Genomic DNA, 24,049 nt, shown 5'->3' with positions numbered 1-24,049 from the left:
AGAGATGGATATCTGGGAGGTTTGTAAGTATTTTAGATACGGTGCTAATAAAACTGTAGTGTTCAGTTGCCTACAAGTTTTTTACTGGTCCAGAAAAAATCATAGTTTGAGGAGCACTTCGAAGTCTGAGTGTTGAGGAAACAATGATTCATCAGTACTTGTTAAAGCATGGCAAAGCAGACTTTATTCAGGACTATCTCAACATGTATAGGGACCACTGCCATGGAATTTTGCAGTGAGGGAGAGAAATTGGGCTCAACTCCAAATACAGCAGGCACAAGTGGGAATTTTTAGCCAAGGAGGGGGTCAGTAGATGGAAAATTACTAAGAAGAAACATCAGGGGTAACGGGGATTCTGGCTAAATAGACCTAACAGAATTCTTGCTGAAGAGAGGACAGGGCAATCAGACATCACCTGGGGTGGTGGAGGATAAGGAACCTCATCAAACATTGAAGATGATCAAGTATTGAGGAGGGGGGTTCTTGCTGAACTGACTTAGCAGGACTTTTTGCTGAAATTGAATTTTATAAGCAAGCACACAGATGTACTTCGAAGAAGGTTCAGGTGCCTGGCCAAAGTTTGGAAAATCCAAGAATCTTTATCAAGAGAGATTTAACTTTTCCATTAAAAAAAAAAAAAAGTAACAGAGCAGGACCCAGGGTTCTGTGAACAGTCTCAGGAACAAGTTAATGCCTTTGCTGCAAGCAATGGAGAATGAAGAGAAGACAGGAGGTTCAGTCGGAACTCTGATTCAACTTGGCCATGGGGCACAGGAGCCTACTTGCTGCCACAGATGTACATAAGGATCAACCAAATGTTGAGACTTTGGCACCGGATGTGTCAAGGTGGCCTGGGCTTGCTGTCTAGGCAGGTGCCACTAGAACTGTCCTCTTGGCTGCTACATGCCCCAGGAGATGCTTTATTTTCTGTTGTTGCTTTTTTTCTGTTAGTTTTGATTTGTTTTCTTGTCTCCTTGTGTGCCTTATTCTTTTCTAGTGTGTGCCAGATGTTGTGTTTGCAAAATTGTTTGTGGAAATGATTTAGAGACTAGGGTGATGTTATCTTCCTCCAAAGTGGATCTGTGTTTGCTTCTGTGAGGCATTTGGGAGCATCAAAACTTGGTATCACCTCAATTCAATTTCAGGGCTTGGGAAGATTTGAAGCTGAACTACAGCATCTGTAAATGTCTGTTTCCTTCTGATTTGCTCTTATTCCTATGGTGCTGCCCTTTGAGAGTCCATCCCAAAAGGAGAACATTTAGTGAGGGGCCTTTCAAGGTGAGTCTTTCACAACAAAACCTACTCCCCATCTCCATGAGGCTGTCAGTAATGCTTCCCAGCCTCTCCCTGGCTCCTTCCAGAAGCTACAAATGCTCGAGTTGAATCACAGCCACAAGTGCTAGACTTACATCTCTGGGTCCTTGTTTTTCCCCAGAGTCATAACCCTATGTTCCTTATTGTCTTATTATTTCTGCAATGTTTTATGTATTTTTTCCAGTTTGTCTAATTGTCATCTGCAAGACAGTTAGTCCAAATTAGCCTGTTTGTTCTTACTGGAAGCAGAAGTTAAATATTGACCTGTACTACATTGTTCCTAGAACCCCATAGAGATGAACAAATCATCAGTGCTATTCCCCAGTTACTCAGCAGGGCAAGGATTTGTGCTTGGCCTTCCAGGTACTTTTGGAGTAAGAGAATGCTGAGGTTGACCTCTGAGTTCCTCCAGGTGAGAGAGCAGATGCACCATGAACAGGTCCAGTGAGACCTCCCCTGTGCTGGGGTTCGTTCTCCTGGGCCTCTCTGCCCACCCAAAGCTGGAGAAGACATTCTTTGTGTTCATCCTGCAGATGTACCTGGTGATCCTGCTGGGAAATGGGGTCCTCATCTTGGTGACCATCCTTGACTCCCGCCTGCACATGCCCATGTACTTCTTCCTGGGGAACCTCTCCTTCCTGGACATCTGCTATACAACCTCCTTAGTCCCCCTTATCCTTGACAGCTTCCTGACCCCCAGGAAAACCATCTCCTTCTCAGCCTGTGCAGTACAGATGTTCCTGTCCCTTGCCATGGGAGCCACAGAGTGTGTTCTCCTGAGCATGATGGCTTTTGATCGCTACGTGGCCATCTGCAACCCCCTTAGGTACCCTGTGGTCATGAGCAAGGCTGCCTACGTGCCCATGGCTGTCGGCTCCTGGGCAGCTGGTATCACCAACTCTGTAGTACAGATATCCCTAGCAATGCGACTGCCCTTCTGTGGGGACAATGTCATCAATCACTTCACCTGTGAGATCCTGGCGGTTCTAAAGTTGGCCTGTGCTGACATCTCCATCAACACGATCAGCATGGTTGTGGCCAACATGATCTTCCTTGCACTCCCAGTCCTGTTGATTTTTGTCTCGTATGTCTTCATCATTGCCACCATCCTGAGGATCCCCTCAGCTGAGGGGAGGAAAAAGGCCTTCTCCACCTGCTCTGCCCACCTCACTGTCGTGATCATCTTCTACGGGACCATCCTCTTCATGTATGGGAAGCCCAAGTCTAAGGACCCAACGGGAACAGACAAACAGGACCTTGCAGACAAACTCATCTCCATTTTCTATGGGGTGGTGACCCCCATGGTCAACCCCATCATCTACAGCCTGAGGAACAAAGATGTGAAAGCTGCTATGAGGAACCTGGTGGCTCAAAAACACCTAACAGAGCAACTATCATAGGTTCCCAGACTGCGAGAGTGCATAACCTCCAAATTCCTCGTTGTTCTCTTGGGGAAATGGTAACCAGGGAGGACCTTCGACTGTCAGTGGAAAGAACCATAAAATTTCTGAGGCTGCTGGTTAGTTTGCTGGCTTTACACAGAATCATGCTGTGTCATATCATAGCTATATTTTACTGACTAAATCTTAAATTCTTTGATACAGAATTTAATGAATATCCATAAGAGTTATAGAGGTGGTCAAAAGAGACAAACAAACAAAAATTTTAGTGGTACTGGGATCTTGGAGGATACAGGATATGGTCTGGCTCTGTGTCCCTGCCCAAATCTCCTGTCGAATTGTAATCCCCAGTGTTGGAGGAGGGGCCTGGTAAGAGGTGATTGGATCATGGGGGCAGATTTCCCTCTTGCTGTTCTCATGATAGTGAGTCAGTTCCCATGAGATCTAGATGTTTAAAAGCATGTAGCGCCTCCCGTTTCACCCTCTTCCTCCTACTCCAGCCATGTAGGACATGATTGCTTCCCCTTCGCCTTCTGCCATGATTGTAAGTTTCCTAAGGCCTCCCCAGCCATGCTTCCTGTACAGCGTGTGGAACGGCGAGCCAATTAAACCTCTTTTCTTTGTAAATTACCCAGTTTCAGGTATTTCTTTATATCATTGCAAGAATGGACTAATACAATGTTGTTTTGTCCTATGTAAAACTGCTACTTACTCTACTCTGATTTTGTGTTACCCCAGAGACCTTTGCTGTTTCTCATGTAGGGATAAATTGGAAAATGTCATCTGCCCCAACATATAATGGTGAGCATTAGCACTATGGCGGAACTCTTCTCACATCTTAGCACTAGCAATAGTGAGACCTGAGCAGCTGCTTTGTTTTGACCTCATGGGCACTAAGAATCTTGTCATTCACAACATTCATCTATTTATTGTCACCACAGGAGAATTCAGAGGCAAACTTGCCACCCCACTGAAGCAGTACCCAAGTACTGTATGACTGGGTGCCAGCAGCTTCCAAACTTTTGTCCATGCAACCAACATGACACATAGCAGTTACACACGGCACATATTCCATCAGTATGCCCACATTGTTCCGGAACACCAAAAAGACTGTGAGGAAGCAAATGCAAAAATAATCCTCAATCCTACAACTAATAACAGGCCAGCAATAACAGTCATCACCAACCATCTGCAACACTGGTGAGATTGGCCATGTGTCCTTTGCAGCCCAAAGAGCTCTAAGTCCATGACTTCCTTCTACACTCAAGGAACAGACTGAGATAGGAGTGAAACTTAATGTATTATAGTGACTATTTTTCAGTCCACTTTATGTTTGTAAATGTCAGTGTCTTCATCCATTTTTGCTGCTATAACAATATACCTGAGACTAGGTAATGTATAAATAGTACAAATTTATTTCTCATAGTTCTAGAGGCTAGGAAGTCCAAGATCAAGGCACCAGCATGTTCAATGTCTGGTGACAGTCCAGTCTCTGCTTCCAAGATGATACCTTGAACACTATGTCCTCACATGGCAGAAGGGATGAAAGAGCAAAAAAGGGGCTAGCTAGTTCCCTCCAGCCCTTTTATAAGGTTACTAATCCCATTCATGGGGTTGTACCTTTTAATAGTATCACATTGATAATTAAGTTTCAACATATGAATTTAGGGGAACCATTCAGACCATGGCAGTCAGTTATTACCAAACTTTGGTCCTTTAGCCATGCCAAGACATATTAGGTTGTTTTCTCCTTTTCTTTTCTCTTTTTTCCTTCCTCATCCCCATGTGAAATAAGACTCAGGTCTTTGCCCTAAATGCATTTTTACTGGTGGGAGTGTAATGAGGACATAGAGAGGGTGGCCTAGAGAATTAAAACAGCTGGAATTCACCAGTTCCCATCACTTTTTAAAAAGCCTAAGCCCATTAAAGAGACACATTTAGGTGTCCAGAAGGAGAAGAAGAAAGAGCAGACGTGAAAACAGGAAGGAGGAGAGATTCCTTCCAGAGGCAGGAGAGAGGTGGAGGTCGCAGATCTCACTCTAGGCAGGACTCACCCCTACTGCAAATGTGAGAACCAGCTATTATGTATGTCCATGCCAGTTACGCATTTGGAAACCTGGAGGATGACTACCAGTGGTTAGTTACATAAAAATCCATTTGTCCTATCAGGAAACAAACTTGGACCTAGACCCCATTTATCACCTGATTTCCATATACTCCTACAGTAGATGCTCTTTTGGGTTCCTTGGTATTAGTGTCAATTAAGATTCTATAACCAACAGCCCTCAAAATATTGGGGTATTCCATTTTCCCCAGTGTACAGCTACTCAGGGAAATAGTCACAAGTCCCTGGAGGGAAATATAGCGAAAATCACCACTACATACATGCAAGGGAATGCCCTTGAGGCATTCTTCCTCAAAGAACAGCCTCTCCTTCAATTGAGGTATTTTGGATCTGAGAATTAATTTAGGTCTGGAATTGAGTGAATGATCATAATTTTTCAACAGGGAAGCTGTTATCAGGCTTCTGCTCATCCATGCTTGATTTTTTTTTAATTACCTACATTTACAACCTTCTAAATTGCCTACCTGTCTTGCTCCCAGGAACATCACAGTTTCATACTCATTACCATACATTCCTGTGGGTCAGGCCCTCTGGTTGCTATTCTGACCTTGCTGTCTATTACAGTAATTAATCTTTTTGCCCCTAATAGTTAAGTGCTGCCATCAGGCCTCTACTATTCTGGAAAATTATCATCTCCATTAACACTAGGGACCCCACTTCCAAAACAGCACCTCCTACAGTCAGCCTCAGCTGACAGAGGATAAACACTGCTGAGGTTCTCAATAATGCACCTCACTAGTGCATTTTCTTATTAACTTAGTGAGGAGAGTGTCCTCTAGCCTTCCTAGGGAACATAGCCATCTGGTAGGTCTAATTTAAAAGTCTATTTAGCATACCAAATTCTTTGAGCCTTTTGGCTCCTTCCTCTACACTCTGCCAAGGCAGTTTGATGTTTCCAGGAGCCATCCCAACCGTCCTGAAGGATCTCTTGGTTACCAGACACTCTCTCTAAAACGGTGGCCAGCAGAACAGCAGCCTATTCCTCCGTGGGGGCTGTGATGGCCTGATGACTTTCAAAGAAGTCCCTTTCAATGAGCAATTTGAAAAAATTGTGATTCCTGGCATACACCCACTCTCAACTCCTTAGAAATAGCATAGGTTTAATATGAATTTAGGCCCAAAAAATAGAGAAGACTTATTTCACAAGACATGATGCATTTCTGTGACTCTGATACCAGATAACATAAACTCTAGTTCCAGGCATATTCAGAAGGAAATAATGCCAATGTTGTTTGTACAAAAATGGGTCGGTATCTTTTATGCATCATTATAGGTCTGAAATGCCTGGCTGGAGACAGAAGGGAATAAAGGCACCCAATGATGATATAAACAGAGCAACTGACCATTTGAGCAATTGAATATAATTGGAAGCAATTGGCATGGGTCAGGACAGGAACCAGGGGAGGTGTCAGTAGAAAAATGAAGTTCTAAAGGCCGGGCACGGTGGTTCATGCTTGTAATCCCAGCGCTTTGGGAGGCTAAGGCGGGCAGATCACCTGAGGTTGGGAGTTCCAGACCTGCCTGGCCAACATAGTGAAACACCATCTCTACTAAAAATATAAAAAATTAGTTGGGCATGGTGGCGGGCACCTGTAATCCCAGCTACTCAGGAGGCTGAGGCAGGAGAATCGCTTGAACCCAGGAGGCGGAGGTTGCAGTGAGCAGAGATCACGCCATTGCACTCCAGCCCATGTGACAGTGTGAGACTCTGTCTCAAAAGAGAAAAAAGAAAAATGAAGTTCTTCCTGGGCGTGGTGCTCAAGCCTGTAATCCCAGCACTTTGGGAGGATGAGGCAGGAGGATCTCTTCAGGCTGAGAGTTTGAGACCAGCATGGCCAACAGAGTGAGACCCCCCACTCCATCTCTACAAAAACATTTTTAAAAATTAGCCAGGTGTAGTGGTGCACACATGTAGTCCCAGATATTCGGGACTGAGGCAGAGGGATCGCTTGAGCCCAGAAGTTGAAGGCTGTGGTAAGCTGATTGTGCCACTGCATTCCAGCCTGGGTGACAAAGCCAGACCTCAGAAAGAAAATGGAGGTTTCATGGCTCTCCTCATCCTCAAGGTATTTACTTCTGGAAAAATTAATGGTTAGGATTACCCAGGTATACATAAATTCTAAACAAATATATCCTATGTACATAGAGCTTTTCTTAGCACAGGGTGCTGGAAGAAAGCTGGCTAACAATTTTTCAACTTTACAGTGGTGAAAAAGTGATACACATTCAGTAGAAACTGTACTTCAAGTACCCATACAACCATTTTTTTCACCTTCAATATAGTAGTCAATAAATTACATGAGATATTCAACACTTTCTTATAAAATTACTTTGTGCTAGATGATTTTGCTCAACTGTAGACTGCTGTAAGTGTTTTGAGCACATTTAAGGTAGGCTAGGCTAAGGCTATGATGTTCAGCAAGTTAAGAGTATTAAAGGCATTTTCAACTTACAATATTTTCCATTTATGATGGGTTTATCATGACATTGCGCCATTGTAAGTTGAGGGGCATTTGTATTCCAGCTGAGCCTGGAGGACCATGATCAAGGAAGTAGTTGGGCCGGTATGCTTTGCACAGGAATTGGCCTGATTAGTCCCTAAGGCTGCTTCCAAGCTTGGGCCTACCATTGTCTATGAGCGAAACAAAAGCCAGAATTGAAGAATGGTCTGTACGGTGGTGTGTTTTAGGAAACCCTGATTAAGCAGAGAGCATCCATCCTGTGACTGTTTCTATGACTATTTTGCATGACCACTGAAAGAAAAACACTGGCAAATATTCCAAACATGAATACTTCCAAATCAAATTAATTAGGCTTAAGTGATCCCAAAATAGAAACATCCCTCATCTTTCTTCTTACAAGAGAATGAAGGTTTGAACCATGATTCAATTTGTGGAATAAACCATATGGTTTCCCTCCTAGGATGAAAGAGGAGCTGCTCAAGGGGAATCAAAACATCCAGCCCTGGGTCAGAGAGGAATCTGACCTTGGAGACATGGGGCCCAGACAGAGTCCCTACAGATCCTGACCTGACCTGTGTATGGAAGATGTCAGGGGTAGATGGATATTCATTCAGTCTTTTAGTCTGACCTTTACATTTAAAAGCAAAGAGGAAAACAGGGTAGTTATAGGGCTGGGCCTCAGATCCAACTTAAAGGCTTACCAGAGGATTAAGAACATCTGCCCCCATTCCTTAGACATATGTTTTGGATTTTATTGCACTTTCTCTCTTCATCTGAGAACAGATATGATAGCTCTTTCCTTCTGAGGATGTTGTGAGAATGACAGTAGATAAGGTGCCTAGTACATAATTTTTCTTTTTTTTTCTTTTTTTGAGACAAGGTCTTGCTCTCTCACCCATTCTGGAGTGCAGTGGTATGATCATGGCTCACTGCATCCTCAACCTCCTGGGCTCAAGCAGTCCTCCCACCTCAGCCTCCCGAGTAGCTGTGGAACTGGCAAAAGGATCTGGTTGCTCACTGCTTGTGGAAAGAAGTCAAAATAATAACGAGTTATGATACGGAAGAGCAATATTCCTTTATTATCCATGCCAGCAAGGGGAAGAGTAGACAGCAAATTCCACTCTTCAATTTGTGGAGGGAATGCAGGGGGTTTTGGTGGTGGTGGTGGTGGTGGTGTTCTTTTTTTTTTTTTTGAGACAGAGTCTCACTGTGTCACCCAGGCTGGAGTGCAGTGGCACGATCTCTGCTCACTACAAGCTCCACCCCCCGGGTTCATGCCATTCTCCTGCCTCAGCCTCCCAAGTAGCTGGGATACAGGCACCTGCCACTGCGCCCGGCTAATTTTTTTGTATTTTTAGTAGAGACGGGGTTTCACCGTGTTAGCCAGGATGGTCTCGATCTCCTGACCTCGTGATCCGCCTGCCTCGGCCTCCCGAAGTGCTGGGATTACAGGTGTGAGCCACCGTGCCCGGCTGGGAATGCAAGTGTTTTTAAAGAAAGCATTTTGGAATGTGGAAGAGGCAAGTGGGGTTAGGAGATGCCAGGTGCTATGACACTCCGATGGCTCATCTTGAATTATTGTTCCATTTGGTGAAGGGGCTGGTGCCATCGTGGATCCTACCAGGTTATAAATTAATCACAGTCAATCTTGTGATCACTCTTCAGCTGAGAGTGAGTTCCAGCCCTGAGGTAACCTTTTGTTAGAGAGAGAATTCTGGAGGTGTCTGGTCCCTATCAGGATCTGACCTCTGAAGCATCAAAGGAAGCATATGACCAGATAAGTAAGCATGGTGTGTGCTTAACAAGCATCTAGGTAAACAAATGTGCATAAAGCATGGGAGCACAGAATGGGAAAAGAAAGGGAGTGGAGGTTCACAGCCCATTCTGAGGCTGTATTTCAAGATGAAAGGTAACACATAAGCAGTCTGTCTCAAAGTTATATCTTGAGACTAGGGGTGGGAGAGGAAGAAAGGGGAAAGGAAAAAGAGTTATAAAATGCCTTTTGAGGCTTAGCTGCTAAGCTGCTTGATTATAGCTGGGACTACTGGTGCATGCCCCCAAACCCAGCTAATTTCTAAAATAAAATTTTTGTAGAGATGGGGTCTCCTTGTGTTGCCCAAGCTGGTTTTGAACTCCTGAGCTCAAGCAATCCGCCTGCCATAGCCTCCCAAAGTGCTGGGGTTACAGAGGTGAGTCACTGCATCTGGCCTCCTAGTACAAATTTATATTCAGTTGATAATAGCTCCTACCACTGCTTCTACAGCTGCCGTTGCTGTTATAGCCCTTGCACTGATTTTTTAGCATGTCTGTCTTCTCCTAAATATTGAGCTCTTCAAAGTAGAAATTTTGATTTTCATCTCTGACTACCCAGCACTGAGAATCATGCCTGGCACAGAAGGTGTGCTCAGTAGCCATCTGTTGACTTGAGCCAAATGGCCATGGCACAGACACTGTGTGCTTGCGCAAGTACAGGAGAGTCTCAGAGCTCCTTGCTGGAAGTACTCCTGTAGCAACCTGGGAAGGGGTCAGATCACAAAGCAGAGCTCAGAGGAGATGGATTTCTACAGAGTTTGTATGGTTTTCAAGCACAGGGTAAAATAAAGCCAACTGCAAAACCCCTGGATTGTCAACAAGCTTATGATGACCCAGGATAAATCACATGTGAGCACCTAGAAATCCGAAAGAGAGATTTTTAGTTCCCTGAAAAAAGCAAGGGAAATCTCAGGACCAGCCTCAGAAGCAAGTCAGTGTCTTTCGTGAGAGCTGGTGGGGAATGGCGAGGAGGGAAGTTCAGAGATAACTGAACTTCAACTTGGCCAAAACGTGCAGGAGGCCCCTTGCTATCCAGTCATAGAGGCTCACTGGTGAAGTGAAATTTACTTAAAGGTCAGTAAAAGTTTAAAGTCTTGGCACTAGAGTTACAGGGTACCTGGGACTGACTCCTGGCTGATATCACTAGAGCAGAGGAGTTCTTGGCCCATGTACTCTAAGGGAAGGGAAGAGACTAAATGTCATCAGTTGCCTGCCCTTCTATGGGGACATCATCAACCACTTGACCTGTGAGGTCCTGGCTGTCCTGAAGTTGGCCTGTGCTGACATCTCTATGAACGTGATCAGGCAAAAGGCCTTCTCCACCTGCTCTGCCCACCTCACAGTTGTGGTCGTCTTCTACAGGACCATCCTCTTCACGTATGGGAAGCCCAAGTCGAAGGACCCACTGGGGGCAGACAAGCAGGATTTTGCAGACACACTCGTCTCCCTCTCCTATGGAGTGGTCACCCCCATGCTGAACACCATCATCTACAGCCTGAGGAACAAGGGTGTGAAGGCTGCTGTGAAGAACCTGGTATTTCAGAAACCCCTAACTGAGTGACAGACTGTCAGAATCCCAGGTGGCCAGAACATGTGATCTCTAAGCACCTCACTGTGCTCATGGGGAAATGATAACTCAGAGGAAAGAAGGGACTTTCCCAAGGTCCAGGCCGTGAACCATGGGACTAGGACGAACAAGTAAACTGAGTGTCCCCTGTTGTGTCACAAGTAATGGAAGCTTCTATCAAAGGACCTAGAGGGAAAGTGCCTCCACATTTCTACTTTTAATTTCCCATTGCCCCATTTCCTCACCTATCTATTTTTAATTTTTTGGCCTTGAATACATTTTTGGGTTACCACAAATCCTTTATGACATGAGAGTAGGCATAATTGGAACCAAAGAAACAAAGCAATGAAAAAGCAAACAAAAAACCCAAATGAACTAATGACAAGACATGGCAGTGGGGGCTGGGGTGGGGGCAGTGGGCTGGTCGTCGGAGCCCCTCTGTGGACCTCAGCTGTTTCTCTCCCCTGCTAGAAGCTAGCTTTAGACTGCATGGCTTGGAGGTCCTTTCAAAGTTGACCTTCCAGGGCAGTGATTCTAGCCACAGGACCTTGAGTATTGTGGTGTATTAGGCCATTCTTGTACTGCTATAAAGAAATACCTGAGACTGGGTGATTTATAAAGAAAAGAGGTTTAACTGACTCATGGTTCTGCAGACTATACAAGCATGGCTCCAGCATCTGCTTAGCTTCTGGGAAGGCCTCAGGGAGCTTTTACTCACGGCAGAAAGTGAAGTGGGAGCAGGCACTTCACATGGCCAAAGCAGGAGTGAGCGAGAGAGAGAGAAAGATAAAGGGAGAGAAAGAGAGAGAGAGCAGGCAGGAGGTGCCACACTTTACAACAACTGAATCTTGGGAGAACTCACTATCACAAAGACAGCACCAAGCCATGAGGGATCTGCCCATGATCCAAACACCTCCCTCCAGGCCCCAGCTCCAGCACTGGGGATTACAATTCAACATGAGATTTGGGTGAGGACAAGTATCCAAACTATATCATCTGGAAATACCACTGGCCATCCGAATTGAATTATTATAACAGCAGCTTCTAGCACTTCCAGAGAAAACAAGATAGCTGTTCAAAGAGCATCTGAGGGGAGGGAGAAGAGAGGCAGACGCTCAGGTCAGCATAGACCGTAGAGTGCTTTCAGCCCAGGCCAGGCAGCCTGACACTTGCCTTCCAAGTCCAGCCCTAACACTGTTTCCCGCTGCTGAGCACTTGGCTAAGTCTCCTTCCCTCTCTGGGCCTTGATTTCTTTGTCTGTAAAATGAGAGGGTATAGCCCATCCCTCTCACTAGACGATACAACTGGGGACTGCCAGAGAGGAGGAACTCATGGCTCGCACCCCACCACCCACCACTCTTTGATTAGGGGTCTCCTCTGGGGTCGCCCCTCCATTCATTCCCTCCACAGTTCATGAGCAATTGTTCCTAACTTCCAGTGCCACTTACAGAATTGGGTGGCTGGTTGCAGCTCTAGCTACCTGTGCCTGCTGCAAACCTGCCACCTGGTGGACATTGCTGAAGCTGACAATTGAAATTTCTGCAAGCTCCTGAGATAGGTGCTTCTCAAACTTGAATGTTTTCATGAGTTATCTGAGAATGTGGATAAGGATTCAGTGAGTCTGAGGTAGGGTCTAAGATTCTACATCTCTAACAGATTTCCAGGTAATTTCTATGCTGCTGAACTCTGCAGGCCATGCTTTGAGGAGCAAAGCCCTAGAAGATGTGGGACCAGGGCAGAGGGACTGAAGGAAGAGGCAGGGTAGGAAGACGTCCTCGCGCAAGTCTCCTACTGTGAGCCAAGCCCTTGGGCATCAGCAAGCCTGTGAGGTGTTCATTAGCCTGGCAAATTCCCTCATAGCAAAAGCCTAAAATGTCAATGCTTTTAAGTCTCTGGGTTGCAGATTTCACTTAGTTTTTGGCCTTTGAGTATCCCTTAGTTTCTGGAAAGCTCATCAATACCTTTTAAAAAAAGTTTTTACATTTTATTCAGCATGCTCAGTTGTGTTCCACACTCAGCAAGATGAGAATACTCAGAGAATCTAATTGTTCATGCTGCCAGAAGAGATACCCTTGACCAGTGTGGTTTTATATTCCCAAAATCAAGTTGCCCAGTTGCTCCCCCTATTCAATCAATAGTTTCATTAATTCATGGGGATGAACAAAGACTCCCTAGAATGAAACATTTGTTTTTCTCTTAGGGTGTCAAATTAGACAATAATCTTAAAAATTAGGCTTTCTGGCCAGGCATGGTGGCTCACACCTGTAATCCCAGCATTTTGGGAGGCCAAGGCAGGAGGATCACTTGAGGCCAAGAGTTTCAGACCAGCCTGGGAAACATGGTGAGACCCCATCTCTACAAAAAAATTTAAAACTAGCTGGGTGTGACGGCGCACACCTGTGGTCCCAGCTACTTGGAAGGCTGGGACAGGACCACTTGAGCCCAGGAGTTCAAAGCTGCACAGAGTGAGCCTTGATTGCACCACTGCACTCCAGCCTGGGCAACAGAGTGAGACCTCATCTCAAAAAAATTAGGCTTTCTGAGAGAAAAGAGAGTTTTTAAAAATCCAGAATTTCTCTTTTATAGATTAAGAGCAAAATTGGGGGTTATCGGCAGTTTGGGTTTACCTTTATCTTTACTAAAAGGTATAGGCAAGAGAATTCAGGATATAATAATAAAGGTTTCCAATGTCCTTAGGGAGAAATGGAGTGCTTTCTTAGCTAGAAGGTTGGTCAGATTGAAGAGGATAATCAGAAAAGATAGAACTAGGGTAAGATTCTGTTGAGTGGACAGGGAGGAATTTAACACCTTTTCCATCCTGGGCTGGTGCCCAAGCTAGAGGTTGTGGGTGATGTTGAGACAATAAAACCTCTGATAGAAAGTCCATATTTGTTAAGGGCGAATCCATGAATATTTATCGTTCTTTACTTCTCCAGAATGACCAACATCTTATGGATGCTATAAGCCCAGAAGGACTGGGCCTGCAACAGACCACCAACTCCAAGACACTCTCAGCCCCAATGGCACATGAAAGGGGTCCAGAATTCGTGTCCCCGTTAGAAGGATACAGGGGTGGTTGGACATATTATCTGATCATGTTGTCAGCAGGATCACCATGGTGAGTGATGAAGTGACCCCATCACTAAATCTTTCCATTTAATGGGTCAAGGCCATTGAATGGAAAGATTTAGAACAAATGGGAATATTAGCCACATCTTCAGGGGTCCATTGTATCAGCAGAGTCAAAGCAGGCCCAAGTCAGTTGGGCGTTAATGTTTCTGGAGCAACTGGATAGTCATACAGGGGAAAAAATGAACCTTGACCTTTATTTACTTCACACCATTCACAAAACTTCATTTGAAATCAATCATAGACGTAAATGCTTAAGCTAGAACTATAGAAAGTCTAGAAGAAAACACAGGAGAAAATCTTTGTGACCTCAGAATAGGCAAAAGTTTCTTAAGATGTAAAAAAGCATGAACCCTAAAGGAAATAAGTGCCAAATTGGACTTCACCAAAGTCCAATTAAAACTTTTGCTCTTCGGACAATACCATTAAGAAAATGAATGGGTAAGCAACAGATTGACAGACAATAGTTGCAATGCATATATCTGATAAAGGACTTGTATCCATAATATGTAAAGAACTCTTACAATGCAATAAGAAGGCAGCCCCCGAAAATGTGGGAAAGATTTGAACAGATGCTTCGCAAAGGAGTTTCACAAAAGATTTATAAATGTCCAAGAAGGACATGAAAATTGTTCAATGTCATTAGTCACTATGGAAAATCAAATTAAAACCACAATGAGATTTCACCATACACTCATTGGAATGTCTAAAATTTTAAAGACTGACAATACCAAGTGTTATGGAAGACATGTAGCAACTAGAACTCTCATACATTGCTGATGAGAATGTAATATGGTACAATCCTTTGGAAAACAGCTACTGGTTTCTTATAAAGTTAAACATACACTTCCTTGTGACAATAGTTCAAGTCTTGAGTTTTGTATTTTCTTAGATTCTGTATTTGTCTATTTGACATCCGTTAATTTCAGGGCCAAACTAACAACCAAAGTTGTTTACATCTCCTCTGAGATCCAGAGCCTATACTCTGAACCACCTCCTTATCTAACTCACATACCAACCAATATTTCCCTGCCCTAAACCACCCAGGGCTATGTATCGGACAACCAGAGACCACCCTCATAGCCCAGAGCCCACATATTTTTCAATCCTATGCTGTCTACCCACCCCTGCCCTGCCTTTCCCAAGGAAACTGTAATAGGGTCTCTGGCCTAGGCTCTCCCCTCACTCTTGCTTCTGCCTCCTGAAAAAACCTTGGTGCTTTCCCATATGACCCCAGCATGGTATGGTGTGACCTCTCCTCTTGGGAAATGTAAGTAATAAAAATCTTCTTTCAAAGGCATTGGCCTCTATGTATATTCACTCGGTCATCTACATAAATTAAGATGACTCGAGTACATCTTGGGACATGAGTGTTTACATAAAAGAAATAAAAATATACATCCACACAAAGATGTGTATACAAATGCTCATAGAATCTTTATTCATTAATAGCCCCACATTGAAAATAACTCAAATATTCATCAATAAGTCAAAAGATAACCAAATTGAGGTACATCCGTACAATGGAATACTACCCAGCAGTAGAAAGGAACAAAATACGCAAAAAATGCTAAGACATGGGATTATCTCAAAAACATTATACTAAGTGAAAGAGGCCAGACACAAAAGAATACATGGTGTATGACTGGATTTCTAGAAAAGTCATAGCTAATATATGGTGACAGAAATCATACCAGTTGTTGCCTGGAGCCTGGTGAGGTGCAGGGTTGATTGCAAGGGCATGGAGAAGCTTTGGGGAGTGGTGGGAATATTTTATATCTTGATTTTGTGATGGTAGTTACACAAGTGCATACATTTCTTAAGACTCATGGAACTGAGTCTTAGAATGGGTACTTTTTTTTTTTTTTAGTTGGAGTCTTGCTCTGTCGCCCAGGCTGGAGTGCAGTGGTGTGATCTCAGCTCACTGCAAGCTCCGCCTCCCGGGTTCACGCCATTCTCCTGCCTCAGCCTCCTGAGTAGCTGGGACTACAGGCACCCGCCACCACGCCCGGCTAATTTTTTGTATTTTTTAGTAGAGATGGGGTTTTACCGTGTTAGCCAGGATGGTCTCCATCTCCTGACGTCATGATCCTCCCGCCTCGGCCTCCCAAAGTGCTGGGATTACAGGCGTGAGCCACCATGCCCGGCCTAGAATGGGTACATTTTATTGTGTGTAAATTATACCTCAGTAAAGTCAATTTTTTAAAAAAGAAGCAACTTCTTTCTTCAGTTCTCATTCTTATCTGAATTGTTATGTGTAATTTTTTAGCTGACTGAACTAGTACTTTTCTTTAGCTTATACACTGTCCCCACCCTAATTCTCATTTCAAATAGTTCTAAAATGTAGCCAAGTGCAAATAGATATAAAAATGTGGTCAAGTGCAAAATAAGAGATGTAAATATAGCAGAGAAAGAAATATAGGTCAATTTTTGCGGAAAACCCATTACAGTATTTCTAAAAATTAACCAGAAAACTATTAGCAGTAATATGAGTTCAGAAAAGTTAGAAAATAGAAATAAGTTCCCCAAAATCGATTGTATTCCCACGTACCTACATATACATTCCTGTGTTCAACATGCAACAACACAAACTAAGAACAAAAAAAAAAAAAACGTGGGGTGGGGGGAGGGGGGAAGGATAGCATTGGGAGATATACCTAATGCTAGATGACAAGTTGGTGGGTGCAGCGCACCAGCATGGCACATGTATACATATGTAACTTACCTGCACATTGCGCACATGTACCATAAAACCTAAAGTATAATAATGATAATAATAATAATAATAAAAGAAAAAAAAAAAAAAAAAAAAAAAAAAAAAAAAAAACAAGGAATACTATTGTATTCATAATAATTACAAATATCAAATAATTGAGAATAATCATAATTCCAGACATGACAGATCAAGTCAAGAATAAAAGTATAAGACTGTTTTCTTTTTGTTTTTATTTATTTATTTTTCTAGAGACAGAATCTTGTTGCGTTGCCCAGCCTGGATGGAGTACAGTGGTACCATCACAGCTCACTGCAACCTTGAACTCCTGAGGCTCAAGCTATCCTCTGGCCTCAGCCTCCCTCAGCTAAGAACACAGGCACACACACCACCATGCCTGGTATAGATAGATAGATGATAGATAGATAGATAGATAGATAGATAGATAGATAGATAGACAGATTTGGTAGAGTTAGGCATATATATATATATTTGGTAGAGTTAGGGGTCTTGCTATGTTGCCCAGGCTGGTCTCAAACTCCTGGCCTCAAGCAATCCTCTGGCATGGACCTTCCCAAGTATTGGGATTACAGGTGTGAGCCACTGCACCCAATCAAGACTAGTATAAGAGTATAAAGGAAAGCAGGGGGATTGGCCAGGGATTTGGGGAAAGAAATACAATAAAAGTGACCTTTATTCCTAAAGTAGAAGCTCTCAAATTGTAACAAACAAAAGAACTTCTTTAATATGGCCGGGTGTGGTGACTCACACCTGTAATCCTAGCACTTTGGGAGACTGAGGTGGGCAGATCACTTAAGGTCAAGAGTTCGAGACCAGCCTGCCCAACATGGTGAAGCCCCATTTCTACTAAAAAAAAAAAAAAAAAAAAAACAAAAATTAGCCAAATGTGGTGGTGTATGCCTGTAATCCCAGCTACTCAGGAAGCTGAAGCAGAAAAATCACTTGAACCCAAGAGGCAGAGGTTGTAGTGAGCAGAGATCACACCACTGCACTCCAGCCTGGGTGACAGAGCAAGACTCTGTCTCAAAAAAAACAAAAACAAAAACAAAACCAAACTTATTCAATATACATATTGCTGGGCTCTGTCCCCAAAGATTCAAATTCCACTATGTTTGAAGTAGGGCTGATAGGAAATCTGGCCTTATAAACACAGTTATTTGGTGTTTTAAATTATCCAAAAGACTCTGCTGAACACTATAAATTGCTAGTGAAGAATAATGGAACAATACAAGGATCTTTTGAAGATCACAATGTCAGATTTTTCCTACCAGATTTGAACTTATATGCGAGGTAACAATTATTGAACTATACACCACCGGATTTTTGTTTTGCAAAATCATTTATATTCATGATACCAGAAAATGAATCCAAACTGTAAGAATTTAATACATATACATCAGACCAAAATTAATAGCTTAAAGAAGGAATCATGTTTTAATAAATAGTGGAACAGCAACAACATTCAATTGAATGAAGGTTGCCTTTGATCCATACATCACACCATACACTTCCATAAACTTCAGCTGGATTAAACTACAAATGCTGTTATGATTACAAAAAGCTAAAAAAGAACACAATGACATATTTATACTAGCTGTAGAAGGGAGTGTGATTCATTATTCTGGGAGAGAAAGAAGATATCAGAATTAAAATAGATATGTTGAAACATACATTATACGAAACTCTGGAATAATATAACCTGATTAAACAAGAATCTAACTTTTCCCCAATGGAGGTTTGTCACATCCCACAAGTAGTTAATTTGAGTTTCTTTAAAAATATAGATATTCTATATAACTTTTAATATGCAAGACAATGGACATACACAAATGTGTTGTTTTTTGATTTTTGACATACTGGAGGCTAGTACCACATTAACATGTGTCCTGTCGAATTGACTCACTTTTGATTAGACCTTGGAATAATTGTTTTCCTGCCATCTCTGTGCAATCTTCTTTAAATGTCCTTGATTCGAAAAAAGTGTGGCTCTGCACTTATCTTTTCTCTTTTCTCTGTTTATTACTAGAATAGATTCAGATGTGAAATGATCTTTCTTTAATCCAAGCCCATGCACATAGCTCACGTAAAATTATACAAAGAAGTACAAATATGTGCTGTTCTCAATTAAGTGTTGGGCAAGGCTATGAATCATCTGCTTGGTGCATGTTCTTTTTATGGCATCATAGCCAATTGCACAATAACAAGTGAACATGTCACACAAAAATAATGTGCATTATAAATAGAATGAGGATTAACCACAAATTTTGGTTGCTACTACCTTATAAATAGCATCAAGATTAAACATAAGTCTTGGTTGCTACATCTTTGGTTCTTTTCAATGTGTGATAAGGAATTTGAGCAGCTGTCATATTAGTGAATCAGTTTTTTCAGATTTTTAACATCTAACATATTTTAAATTAATAAACTTTTTTGGCACACTCTGGTTCACACTTGAGTGGAAAGTACAGGGGGCTCCCACATATCCTCTGTTCTCACATATGCACAACCTCCCCCACTATCAACCAGAGTAGTACATTTGTTTCAATGGGTTAACCTACATCAACACATCATCACCCAAAATCTGTCATTTGCATTGGGGTTTACTCTTGGTGTTATACATTCTATGGGTTTTGACAAGTGTATAATGACATGTACCTACCATTGCAGTATCATGCAGATTAGTTTCACTGCCCTAAAAAATCCTCTGTGCTCTGCCTTTCATCCTTCCCTTCCCCCAACCCCGGGCAACCACTAATCATTTTACCGTCTTCATTGTTTTACCTTTTCCAGAATGTCATATAGTTGTAATCATAAAGTATGGAGCCTTTTCAGATTGGCTTCTTTCACATAGTAATATGCATTTAAAGTTCCTTCATGTCTTTTCATGACTTAATAGCTCATTTCTTTTTAGCACTGAATAATATTCCACAGTCTGGATGCACCAAAGTTGTTGTCTTTTTTTCCTCCATTCACCTACTAAAGGACATCTTGGTTGCTTCCAAGTTTTGGCAATTAGGACTAAAGCTGCTATAAATATCCATGTGCAAGTTTTTATGTGGACCTAAGTTTTCATGAACCAATATTTAAACAGAAATTTCTCAGTGCTTCATTTTCAAGATACCATCTTCATTTAAATAAAGAGTTGTGTGGGACTGCAAGTTAAGTTATTTCAAAAACTGTGACCCTTTGCAAGGTACTCATCTCTACGAATCAGGATTTTCTCTATAGCAGGCAACCAAAAAGAAAATGCATAAATAAATCGGAAGCTGAAACTTGTGTGACTGCAACAGTCATCCATAATTCCAGAATTCAAGTTTTTATATTTATCAAAATCTTACTCATTGTCTTTGAATTCTCATTCATTGTCTTTGAACTCTCATTCACTGACTTTGAACTACATAATTGCTATAAATTGGAACTTATAAAATAAGTGTAGCAATACAACACAACTTTTTTCTTGTTTATATAGCAGAACTCTAAGATTTTGTTGGGAAAAGAATGATTCTATAGTTAAAAAATAAAAAATAATAGTTTTAAGTTCAAAAATTACTAAAATAAACAGCCAAAGAGAGTAAAGAATGGGGGGGTGGCAATTTTATAGTCACAGGCTTACATCTTTAGAGGGCTTATTGGAGGCTGGCAGGATATTGTACCAGCATCATAGGCTGAAGTCTCAATGCTGAATTTCATAACATGTGGGTGTTGGATGCCTAGGGGTAGGGCTTTTTGTCCTCCTCTTAGATCTTACTGTAGGCATCAGTGTGGATGTTAGACATGCCAATTCTGCTCCAAGGCACAGGGACCCTTCGTTCTCCAAGGCCTTACTCCCAGTTATTAAATTAACAGTGAACATGACACACTAGTAATTGGAAAATGTCTCTGGCTGGTAGTTGCTTTCAAGCAACCACTTCTAGAAGGGGTGATCAAATCTTCAATGGACAGTTAGTTGACTCTGCATATCCCCTTCCTGCCGAATGACTAAAACTATATCTCAGTAAGTTCAGTGGGATCTCAGTTTAGTCAAGGCCTCTCACAAACCCCTCCCCAGCTTTGAGAGGTCTATATAGAGCCAAAGCCAGCAACTGGGACTGGAGAAGAAGACAGGACATCTGGTCCTCAGTCATCATCATCAATCCCTGTTGACATCTGCATTCTCATCTGGTATCCATTTGTACAGATGATTCAAATAACAGATACAGCCTCCTCATTCCAATCTTGAGGTCGCTCCAGGCTCTCAGCTGTCTCCTACCTTGTGTCTCTTGAGGGGCAAAAAAACATTTGGCTGCTCTTCTGTGTGGAGCATGAAATAGGACACATTTGCAGCCATTTCTACTCTATACCTACGTCATGTTAAGTGCAGATGAATTTTATACGGTCTGTCATTTCCTGAGTTCCACACAGAAAGGAGAATCAGATCCCCTCTTATCTCGTAGTCTCAAGACTTTCTGGGGATTCTATGTCCCACCCCACTGCATCAGAAGAAGGAGACCAGAGACCCCTTCTTTTCCTCCAGTGGCTCTCCTCCTTCCACATCAGAGTCAATCAAATTACTGGGGACTGAGGGGGTAGGAGGGACTGTGTCTCATAGTATTCTTCCATGTCTGTTCTTCATACAAATATTTTATGCTCTCAGCTATAACATAGACCACGTTCTGATATTTCAAAGGCTTTTTCTCTTTAAAGCCATTGTCTCTGCCTGAAATTTTAAGTGTATGTTTTTTAAAACCAAAAGCTAGGAGTTGTCCTCTTTGACTATTTTTCTGCTCTAATGATCATCTCTGAAGATATGAATGCCTTGCCCTCATGTTTTAGTTCTAATGAAGGAATTACTGGGAACAGAAAATACATTAATATTTCACAAAATTGTCCTACTGTACACATATGAAATCAGATGCCATAAGGTCTTAGTTAACTAACTCAAAATGGACCTCTTCCTTATTAAGCTAGGTCAATTAATCATGATCAAATATGTTCAGGCTAAACAAAGTCAGAAAAAGTATTTCCATTAAAGATTGGCTTTAGGAACTTACTATGCAAAAGTTCTAAAAAACAATACTCCTATTTAATTAAAATTACTTAAACATCTGCCATATTCTTAATTTTAAAAGTTTCTCTTTCTGAAACAGATTCAGGCTCTGCTGCAGGAAGCAATTAAGAAATGAGGATAGTTGGCCAGGAATGGTGGCTCACAGCTACAATCCCAGCACTTTGGAAGGCCGAGACAGAAAGATCACTTGAGCCCAGGAGTTCGAGACCAGCCTGGGCAACATAGTGAGACCTCGTCTCTACAAAAAATCAAAAAAATTTGTCCCAGCTACTCAAGAGGCTGAGGCGAGAGGATCACTTAAACCTGGGAGGTTGAGGCTTCAGTGAACCATGATCATGCCACTGCACTCCAGCCTGGGTGACAGAGCAAGACTCTGTCTCATTAAAAAAAAAAAAAAAAAAAAAAAGTGAGTGTGTATGTGTGTGTATAAAAGAAATAAGGATAGTCTGTAGTCTCAGACAAAAATCTCTGCCCTCATGAAGTAGGGAAACAAATAATAAACAAGCAACACTTTGGGAAAGTAAGTAGTATATTTTATAATATTATATATTAGAACCTATTAATATGGTAGAAGGTAATCGTGGCTTTTGAAAATATAAAGTGTGAAAGGGGAGAAGAAGTTCGGAGGTGGGGTTGAGTTTTAATTTTAAGAAGGGCAATTAAGGAAGGCCGTTTGAGTTAAGACCTAAAAAAGAAAAGGGAGAGTGTGCAACTATCTGGGAGAAATTAATTCCAAGCAGAAAGAACTCCAAGAACAGAGGTCCTGAGGCAGGAGTTACATGGAGCAGTTAGGGAAAGGCCCTGAGCAAGATTGGCTGGAGGTATTGGCTGGACACGACAGAAACAGTAGCAAATGAAGTCAGAGATAGAAGAAGAGGAGGAAAGGTGCAAGACCTTGAGAACCATGGTTTTTTGGCTCAAAACAAAATCACTGGTGAGTAACATTTTTTAAAATATCATACTCATCTCTAAGCGTTAACCTTTTTTTAGAATGAAAGATAATTACACTACTCTTACAGTGCTTAAAATTGAATATTGGGGCTGGGCATGGTGGCTCATGCCTGTAGTCTCAACAGCTTGAGAGGCCGAGGCTGGAGGATTGCTTGAGTCCAGGAGTTTGAGAACAGACTGGGAAACATAGCAAGACCACATCTCTACAAAAAATAAAATAAAATAATTAGCTGGGCATGATGGCATGCACCTGTAGTTCCAGCTATTCAGGCAGCTGAGGTGGGAGGATCACTGCAGGCCAGGAGTTCAAGGCTGCAGTGCACCAGGACTGTGCCACTGCTCTCCATCCTGGGCAACAAAAGGACACCCTGTCTCAGGAAGAACATAATTACATTTGTGGTTCACTTTGGGCTCACACGTGTAATTTTAAGTTTTCTGATAGCTACATCTTAAAAAATAAAAAAAAATAAGAGTAGATACATGTTATTATACCTTTGTCTAAACCCACAGAATGTACAACACCAAGAGTGAATCCTAATGTGAACTGTGGACTTTGGTTGATGATGTGTCAATGTAGGCTCATCAATTGTAACAAATGTACCATTCTGGTGCAGGATGCTGACAGTGGGGGGAGGTTTACATATGTGGGGGCAGGGACTGTCTACCTTCTGTACTTTCCACTCGGTTTTGCTGTCAACTTAAAACGGCTCTAAAAAATAAAGTCTACTTTGCCTCAACCTCCTGCCTCAACCTCCTGAGTAGCTGGGACTATAGGCACGCACCACCACACCTGGCTAGTTTTTGTATTTTTAGTAGATACAGAGTTTCACCATGTTGGCCAGGCTAGTCTTGAACTCCTGACCTCATGATCCACCCACCTTGGCCTTCCAAAGTGCTGGGATTACAGGCATGAGCCACCGCGCCCAGCCCCTGTCAAGAGTTTTAATGCTTTCCAGCAGCCACACATCAAATGATTGCCATCAGGATTAGACAACTTGAAGAACTTACCCCAACTGCCAAAGCCTACATGCGATTCTACATCTCAATGTAACTATTTACTTATTTTTTTTTCTTTTAATTGAGATGGGGGTCTGACAACGTTGCCTAGGCTGGTCTCAAACTCCTGGGCTGAAGTTATCCTCCCACTTCGGCCTCCCAAAGTGCTGGAATTACAGGCATGAGCAACTGCACCCAGTCGCAACCGTTAATAATGATAGCATCATGACTCTTTGGCCCAGTGACTGTTTCAATAGTGGTACTATTACTCTCAGAGGGGAATTGTTAAAATAAATTAAAATGAAGGCCAGGTCTGCAGAATTCCTGAGCAGATAGTCAATTTAGTCCTCGTAAGTGACCTTAAACTTACTTGAGTTAATCTATTTCTTGCAAATGCATATATTAAAGAAAAACAGAACAAGCTTAACCAATCAGAAGTAGTCCACAAACTTGTATAACTAGAGGCTTTTTAGTGGGATAGACCAAATAAGGCAACTTTATAACTGTAACCA

General features: G+C 42.3%; 1 protein-coding gene across 1 annotated transcript; it reads left to right on the top strand.

Annotated features, from left to right (window-relative positions):
- The first annotated feature begins 1,745 nt into the window (after nt 1-1,745).
- Nucleotides 1,746-2,839, top strand: LOC129044565 (olfactory receptor 13C7-like). Its single transcript, XM_054502553.1, has one exon. The coding sequence runs from the start codon at nt 1,746-1,748 to the stop codon at nt 2,712-2,714; it is 969 nt and encodes a 322-aa protein (XP_054358528.1). The 3' UTR covers nt 2,715-2,839.
- Nucleotides 2,840-24,049: the final 21,210 nt, after the last annotated feature.

Source organism: Pongo pygmaeus, chromosome 13 (assembly GCF_028885625.2).
Source record: "Pongo pygmaeus isolate AG05252 chromosome 13, NHGRI_mPonPyg2-v2.0_pri, whole genome shotgun sequence".
Classification (NCBI taxonomy): domain Eukaryota; kingdom Metazoa; phylum Chordata; class Mammalia; order Primates; family Hominidae; genus Pongo; species Pongo pygmaeus.
Note: the sequence above shows the minus strand (reverse complement) of the source record. Positions and strands in the feature narration are given on the sequence as shown.